The sequence below is a fragment of the Taurulus bubalis genome (assembly GCF_910589615.1).
Source record: "Taurulus bubalis genome assembly, chromosome: 7".
NCBI lineage: Eukaryota > Metazoa > Chordata > Actinopteri > Perciformes > Cottidae > Taurulus > Taurulus bubalis.
The window spans coordinates 14,600,313-14,609,265 of NC_136595.1; the positions used below are offsets into that span (position 1 = coordinate 14,600,313).

General features: G+C 42.0%; 1 protein-coding gene across 1 annotated transcript; it reads left to right on the top strand.

The window, feature by feature from the left end:
- Nucleotides 1–7,926: 7,926 nt before the first annotated feature.
- LOC306739137 (transcription factor JunD-like) lies at nt 7,927–8,748 on the top strand (the record flags this gene model as incomplete). The annotated part of the gene is made up of 1 exon (XM_079221099.1): nt 7,927–8,748. The coding sequence occupies one exon, from the start codon at nt 7,927–7,929 to the stop codon at nt 8,746–8,748; it is 822 nt and encodes a 273-aa protein (XP_079077225.1).
- Between the last annotated feature and the right edge of the window lie 205 nt (nt 8,749–8,953).

The following is an 8,953-nucleotide window of genomic DNA, read 5'->3' on the forward strand; positions in this document are numbered from 1 at the left end:
TTTTCCATCAACAATCTGCAGCTGCATTTTGCAGATAGGAGGTTTTGCACTTTGGCTATCGATGTGTTACTGGCACCTCAAATATGAATATGAATCACCTTTAAAAAAGGGGCAATGCATAACATGCAACCAAGTTCACAAAAAGCACCTCATGTACAATGCACCAAGTAGTTTTTTATTCATTAGCAGTATTTTTAAGTATTTCAGGTTTTTTTTAATTATCCTTTGACACCAGACTGTAAGATCAGTTGTGAATTACATTGATTATAACGTGTAGAACATCCTTGGATGAACTATGATCATATCGACACAGTACATTACATGGAAACATATGGAAACGTAATCAATACCATCATTAGAAGTACTATTATGTGAACCTTGTTCAGTGACATGTTCGACGACCTCCAGCACTAACACACAAAGACATCCTCCTTGGTAACCACTAGGTGGCAATATTAATTTATCTAAATCACATATAGTTTAATAGCGAGGAAAAGAAGTAATAGTGGCACTAATCATATTTTCCTTTTTCCTTTCCTCTTCCTGTCTTGACCCACTTTGAATACTGGGTTCAAAGTCTCATCTCATGTTGTCATCCATGCAGTGAAATGTTGTAAAACAGCAACTTTATCATGGATAAAGACATTTTTCGTAGGTTTCATTTATGATTGAGTCCCCGTTTTGTTTGTATCTTATGCTCTATGACCAGCTTTTTCTACAAAAGGTACTGTAGACAAGGAGTAGATGTTTATTGAAAGTGTTTTACAAGTCCAAGATGTCCATGTCATCAAAATTATCCTTTCTTTAATGATTCATATTTACAATACTAGATTGCAGGATGACATTTGTATTGTATGCCAACAATAACAAGCTGAAACAACTTCACCCAAACTGTTTGAATGTGTTATAAAAAAAAAAGTAACATTCATGTTCTTTAAAATAAAACAAAACAGGAAGGGTTGTAAAAGGTGACTTGGAGAGAAAGAACAGACAACAGGAAGTAACTGCAGTCAAGAAAAAGACAGTGGGACAGAACAACCTTTGAATTATAATTAGATTCAGGAACGAAGGCTTTGCCAAAGCGGCTGAATTGCCAAAAGGTCTATTTTAATGGCACTGAAATGAAAGAGCAGGATGCATTTGGTTCATGTGGGGGAACTGCTAGGAATATTTTTCTCCCAAAATCCATGCATAATATTCAAGATGGCATTTGTGAGGGAGGAAAATAACACTATTTTCCACTGCCTCTGAAGTCAGTGCTAAAGGAGCGTGCTAAATCATATCATCGTTTTGCTATAGGCTGAATTGTACACCGTGCTAACAGGCTTGGACTGCGTGTGTGTGTGTGTGTGTGTGTGTGTGTGTGTGTATCTGTGTTGGGAGTGTGGAAGCTAATCTCAGTGCTGGGCTTTTGAGTCCTCTTCTTCACCACCCACACACACACACACACACACACACACACACACACACACACACACACACACACACACACACACACACACACACAAACCATTGCAGCCGCCAGCCAATCACTACCTCTATTCCCTTTACCTGCGTCACTCTGCATGTGTTGCCATGGTGATCACCGATGCTCCACCCACACTTGCCTCTTCCAGTATGAAGATGAAGCCGACTTGTGGCTGATGATGCAGGCAGGCTGCACACGTCATCATTTCCCTTGGGAAGAAGGCCTATTTTTACCACTGGGCACAAAGTATACCACGCTGCCCAACATATTTATGGAACCGCATCTAATCGCAGCCTGCCTGGAAAAACATCTCCCCGTGTTGAGCATTTCTCTCTCCCTCTACATTCATCTCACATCATTGCTGTTCCTTCAAAGGTATCATTGTATCCCTTGAATTGAGATGGTAGCAAAATGTTGTTTTAATATGCGCTGTTTAATCTGTGATACTGTATTTATTACCAAAGTGATATTCCACACACATATTCATCATTAACATGGAGGTCAGAGGTCAGTGGTCACAGTCACCCAAGGAGCACTACTAGCCCTAGAGCAAATAAAGATTCAGGAGCAAATTCACAAAAGGACTGCGTGGCTTTTGCAGTCACTAAACCGGCACAAATAAGACTAAAATAAACCTTTTAATTCTTAAAGGACCTGCAAATGGTGAAATGCAACCATAACTTTTCAGAAAATAGCTTCTTGGTGCTCCTGTGCAACAACACATTTGCATTGCATTCATACTTTGATACTTTGATACTGCTATCAGATGCAAAAAAAGGGCAAATTGTACTCAGCTGCAAAACTGCGCGCGTGTTTACACTGTAATTACCAAAAACTACTTTAGTGAATCTGACTTTGAGACAGGACAGATAGCCCGTAGTGTCAGAGACCGATAATAGTGAAGGAAGTCAGCATGACATTGCCCACTCGTTTCTAACATTTGAAACCAGGACCAGAGCAAGCTGGAGCTTAGCTCCATCCCCTTCAATATCACATCATATCACAATTCACTTTTAGTTTTTTATTCTCCCAGTAACAGTTACATTGTGGTCTTGGTGAGTATTTATCTGCAAAGACGGCTGTTAGAGGCAAACTAACCAAACTAATGTTGAGAACTACTGGCTACTGTTATCAGTTGTTGCGTAGTTGTTTTGAATATGGTAAAAACCGCTAGGAAGATCCAGACCCAGGACACCATATTAAGCTTTTGTGACCAGTACTTTTACATGAGCGGATAGCGCTAGGACATCACACATGGGGAGGTTAAAACTCCCAGAATGTTCATGTGCAGATGAAGTTCCTATGGCTAGCTAATGATAGCGCCTGTGACAGACACCTGGCAGACAAATATGTTCCCCATTATCTGGAAAGCTTCTGGACAGGTGTCATGAGGACTTTCTTGTCCGTTGGTTGTGTTGCTTGGTCTGGCTCTCTGTCCCTGTGTCCAGTCCCTGGTCACATGCCTTGAGCTTGTTCCTCGTACCACATCATGTGACTTGCATGTCTTTGGACTGTGTAAAGAAACCTGGGCACTCAGCGGAAACACACACGCACAAAAATTGTATCAAACAAGAAAATACAGAAAGGATCAGGACCAATATTTAAACACCCTTTTCCTGCTGTTGGGTGTTAGTATCAACCACTGAGATATTACCGCTCAGCAGCAGCAGAGTTTCTGTTCGGATGTGGCAGATCAACCTGTTGTCCTCCCACATTCACTGCAGAGGTTTCAATCATCTTTTAACACATTCCAGACACAAAAGGCTACATTTTGGTCTTGTTGGTAACATTTTACATTACAAATCAAACTATCAGTTCAAAGGTAATAATAGCATCAGACAGTTACAAAATCTTTCCACAGAATGTGATTTTTATGTTTCATAGTCAGGATGGAAAATCGATCAAACCTCCATTTGAGATAATGAAGCACATTTCTTAAAACGTCTGTCTCTACACAAAAACACACAAAAAGAGGTAAGCTAGATCAGCAGGCTGTTACAGCACTGTATATACTCACTCACAAAATGCTGTCAAAAGACTGCATTTTTAATCAGTAATGAAGCAGATAAAGAACAAATAAATAAAAACTGTACCAAATTAATTCCACTGTTTAAGTCTCTCAGTGTGAAGACTTTACATATGTAAATATAGGGCAACAATAGGGTCTGATGTTCCAGTGTGAAAACCCAGTTTGTTCCATGTGTAACATGTTCTGGAAAAAAATATGAATCAAATAGACAATCTCAGGTGTTTTTGTCTGTTTCTCCACAACAGCTCATGTTTAACCATGAAAAGGTGTCGGCCTGGTGAGGTTTGTGGTGAAGTGTGTGAAACAGTCAGTGTGTGTTTGTGTGTGGGCACAAGTGTGTTTTATACCAACGTTACGCACGCAAACACATGAACATGGAACTACCTACACTTAGAAACTACGTCATCAAGCCCAGTGGAGCAGGTTAGTAGGACAATTACATGTGTAGCCTACCTACTTGGTATTTCTATGATTTGCTGAACAATCAAAAAAATCTATTAAATTCATCTAAAGTTTAGATAAATTGAATCCTGAAAATATATTGAGCCAAACTCCCTTCCTGCCCCTTCAAAAAGTCCATGCTGTGAGAACACAACATGCCCCTTCCTCCAAATGTATAGACCAATATATTGAACCACAAAACACTTTTGAGGTATTACAATATCTGATCTTTTAATTCAATTAATCTTTTTCGTCATTATTTATTTATTTAATTAAAAGTTATAGCTATTTTATAGTTTAATTGTTTTTCACAAATGCATTACATGTATTATAATTATTTTTTCCCTATTAGCTTATTTTCTCATTGCACACCTGCTGTATTCCTCTGTTGCCTTGCCTTCAGCCTGCTGTATGGCGTGGCGCAGCCGCTGGTTAACAGCGTTCATCCAATCACATTTCACTTCTGTTTCTGTATGGGCTCGAGATCTTATTAAACTATATGAGAAGGCCTTCTACCATCTGTTTTGCCACAGGGCACGGGGTTATCCGCTGGTGGTTGAAGCTTCGTGGGTCGGTCTACGCGCCCCGTGTGAAAAGCGCATTGCTGAACAGGAGCCTCGGCTGTTTTTTTCTCTCAAAGTGCCCACGCACACTGTGACCTCCCTCCATGCTCGTGGTGGTGCCGTGTGGCGTAGTGGGTGTCTGCGGTCAGCTGTTAAACTAACCCGCAGGCGTCGGTACCAAATCCACGGCCCGCCACTGAAAACTAGGCAACTCCCATCAAAACAAACTAGATTAATAAATAGCACTACAGGTAAGGTCAAGCGGGGACACCTAGGTAGCAGGGACACCTAGGTAGTAGCACGTTAAAGTAGTTAAGGCGTTTTTAAATTTATTTTTTAAATTTAATTAACTTTTGGAATTTAATTAATAGCTTTATCATTATAAAGTTGATGTGCATATTTATCATCAACATTTGCATCAAAGAGGTCCAAGATCCCATCACTTCAGCTGCCGATTCAGCAATGTATTCATATAAATCCAGAATGAGGATGTATAAACGATAAGTGCAATAAAAGAAAATTAAACCTAAGGTTTTGTTTGACATGTGCTTTATTTTTGACCACATCAAGTCACAAACAGTGCAAGCCATTCAGGCACATGTTGCTGAATACAGCACAAATGGTTCCTGACTGTTCCAAGCCGATGCCAAGCATTGCTGACAGCTCATCACTTTCTGTCTTTGACTTGTAGCAATTTTTCTCTCCCTGAAATTCTTCACTGTGGCAACTAATTAACGTGTATTGATTCATTGCTGTCTTTGATTCAAGTACAAATATGTTGTTGGTTTGCACAACAAAAGTCCATAATTGAAAAACAGTGCATATCTAATAGACTCAGTGCTGACAGTGTCGAGGAATTCAACTTTTTCTCTTGCATTTGCAACGGCAGTACAAAATGACTGTAACTCTACAACAACCTTTGAAATGATACTCCAACCAATATCTATTTTTAGGTATTAAACTCTCACTTTATGGTTTGAAAAGCTGAAGCAGTGATTTGTTTTATTCTTCATGAACGACAGCAACTGTGTTCATGAAGAATACATTCTGATTCTGATTGATCAACCACCATTTGTTATGGTTAAAAATCTATTTCCAAATGTCTCTGATACTGACAACAGAAGCTTCTTCTGTGTTACAACAATCATTGTTTATCCAAAGTAAGGCTCGACACACTGCTTCCGGGCCTTAATTTTACTCATTGATAACAAGACAGACTAAATTATTGTGTCGTGTTTAACTCTTTGTAAATGTACTAATTATCACATTGTGTCTTAGTTTATTAGAAATTAAAGGGAAATGACGCTGTGTGTGTGTGTGTGTGTGTGTGTGTGTGTGTGTGTGTGTGTGTGTGCGTCTGCATGTGCTACATCCTTTTCAGCTGCCGTCTGCCCTTTTTTTCTTGACTGCAGGCTCAGCACCCCCACTCTCTCTACACTGATACTCAGCTTTTAGACAAAAATATCTCTCCTCTGTTGGTTTACCCCCCCGCTTCCCCCCACACCTCCATTTCCGCTACAGCATTCAGAGATCTGACATCACAGGGTCCATCATGTGATCCACCCCCACAAAGCTTTGCAGTGATGGATGGGGCCTACCTGTGACGCACTTACCTCCTCTGTGTAACCCTTTACACGCTGACAGAGAGTTTGGCAATGGAGGCAACAATTTGGTCTCATCTATGTTTTTTCAGACAAAACAAAAGCAACATGTATACAAGGGAGGAAACCAAACACAGACACGGCACATTAAAGGAACAATTCAATCAATTGACTTCTACTCAACGTGTATTTGTAGTCCACAATACAGTATACAAGTATTTTATGTTAGTGAGAAATTAGTCTATTTAGTGGCAGGAGGAATAGTCCAACGATGACCAAATGTTTTAACCTTGGATAAACAGAGCTGCCACTATGATAAACGCTCTTCACACTTACACTGAAGATATACACCTCATTAATTTAACTTTTCAAGAAATCCACCTAAAACAAACAGTGGTAATATTCTTTAAACTCTTCTAGTTAATTAGGACATTCCATTTTTAAAAGGAAATTATGTTAAATTTAAATTAAAAGGGAGATTTTATATGAATTAAAAACATTAAAAGTGAAATGGGAAACTCCGTGATAGGAAATGATGATGCATAAATGGAAACTGAAATTGTCATGTTACTTTTTCCTAGGATGGTGCGTAAGACCAGATACAACTTGAAACTCTGAATTCAGAACATTTTGAAATCAGATCAACTTCTCTAAATTATGTTGTGCAGAAATACAACACGTGTGTTGGCTGAGGAATTAAAACAGAAGTAAGCCTTTTCTGAGGATACACCAACTGTTCATGTCTTGTGCAAGCTGATATTTCCATTAACCCACAAGGACTGTGAAAAGATGTTGGATGGTCAGTCATGGACTTCCTGAAAATCAGCTCAATTGATTCTCTAACACACTCTTGGTTTTAAAGCCCTACACACTCACAGTTCATACCCACAGGTGTTTTCACTGATGCCTTTGACTGTGTGACCAGACTATTGGTCTTCTTCAACCCCTTTGCTCTGTTAGACCTCAAAGGCACAATAATGACCAGCTCAGCCCAACTTCAACCCAGACAGGCTGAATAAATGAATGTGCAAGACCCCTAAAGTACAAGGCAGACTTTGCTTTTCTGAAGGTACAGCTAAAGCAGATAATATGCCTCATATGGATGCCCCTAAACTATAATTCCAGGATGATAACAAGGTGAAAAACTCATTCTTTAGATTCACCAAAATTCAATTTTAGCTCTCTGTGATAAAGAGACTCAGTAATGGAGTCCAACGAGGTCTGTGTTATGATTCTTTTCGTTTTTAACTGTGGGAATTGCAGTTGTTGATAACCCAACATTCAGATATAAAAATTAACAAATCAATGAATATAAACTCCAGTTGTAGACATCTAAAACCTTTAACTTAAATGTGAATGGACATACTGTAATATCCAAACACCACATTGTCATATATATGGCTAATATACATACAGTACAGTTGATACACATTCATAGACCTATATGGGCACTGCCTCCTGTTTCTATGTCTGTTCCAGAATGCAGAGAAGAGTGAGACTTCTCTCGCGTCTCCTCCTCTCTGCTCGGGTTGTCCCATTAGTTAAATAAAAGTCTGGCAAACGTAATTCCTGCCCAATGCGCGCGCGCGCTGATGTGACATAATGGAACGTGCCAGCCTAGAAAAGCTCGAGGCGGCGCGCGCAGGCGTGCAGTTCACCCAGATCCTGCTCGAGACCAGAAGACTGTTAACGGGCTCAGTAAAGATATTCTAATTAAACAGATCATTGTTTCCCAGTACCGTTCTCCCTGTGAGGTGATGGGCAAGGCGCCGCTGTGAGGGAGTGCCGAGGAGTTCGACTTATTGTTTTATTCACGCAAAAATAATGATGAAGAAGGATATTAACTTGAGCCTGGTGGACGACGCAGACCTCAAGCCGCATCTCCGCGACGCCGAGAGCCTCCTCAGCTCCCCGGACCTGGGGCTGCTCAAACTGGCCTCCCCAGAGCTGGAGAGGCTGATCATCCAGTCCAACGGGATGGTCACAACGACGCCGACGATGCCCCAGTTCCTCTACCCGAAGGCGGTCACGGACGAGCAGGAGTTCGCGGAGGGCTTCGTGAAGGCACTGGAAGATTTGCACAAGCAGAATCAGCTGAGCGGAGCCGGGCAGACAGGCAGCAGCCTGGAGCTGTGCGCTAACATCGGCCCGGTCGCCGGGCATCCGGATCTACCGGTGTACACCAACTTGAACAGTTACGGGAGCGGGACGCTGGAAGCCACCATCAACTACTCCACGGACACGCACCCGTTCCCGCCGCCTACGACGCATCATTTGGGGGCAGCACCGCCGCAGCCGGAGCCGTCTCGGGTCCATCCGCTGAAGGAGGAGCCTCAGACGGTCCCCGACGTCCAGAGTTTCGGGGAGAGCCCCCCACTGTCTCCCATCGACATCGACTCACCGGACAACGGGAAAGCCGAGAGAAAGAGGCTCAGGAACCGGATCGCAGCCTCCAAGTGTCGGATGCGCAAACTGGAGCGGATCTCCAGGCTGGAGGACAAGGTCAAGTCGCTGAAGTGCCACAACACCGATCTGGCCTCGACGGCGAGCCTGCTGAGGGACCAGGTGGCCCAGCTGAAACAGAAAGTCCTCACCCACGTCAACAGCGGCTGCCAGGTGCTGCCACACGAAGTGCAGGTGCACTAGAGACGGACCTGCAGTTGGGCTACTGACCAGCATATAAGCTTTATGGACTTTGCTCATGTTGGGGTTTCTGTATTTAGCGTAGCCCAGATGTGTGCTGTTCCCAGTGGAATGAACTGATGCCAGGCCAGAGGCCACTTTGTACATTAATGAAAGACAAAAGACAATACGGGGTTGAACACAATTGAAGATAATGAGAGGGATGAGA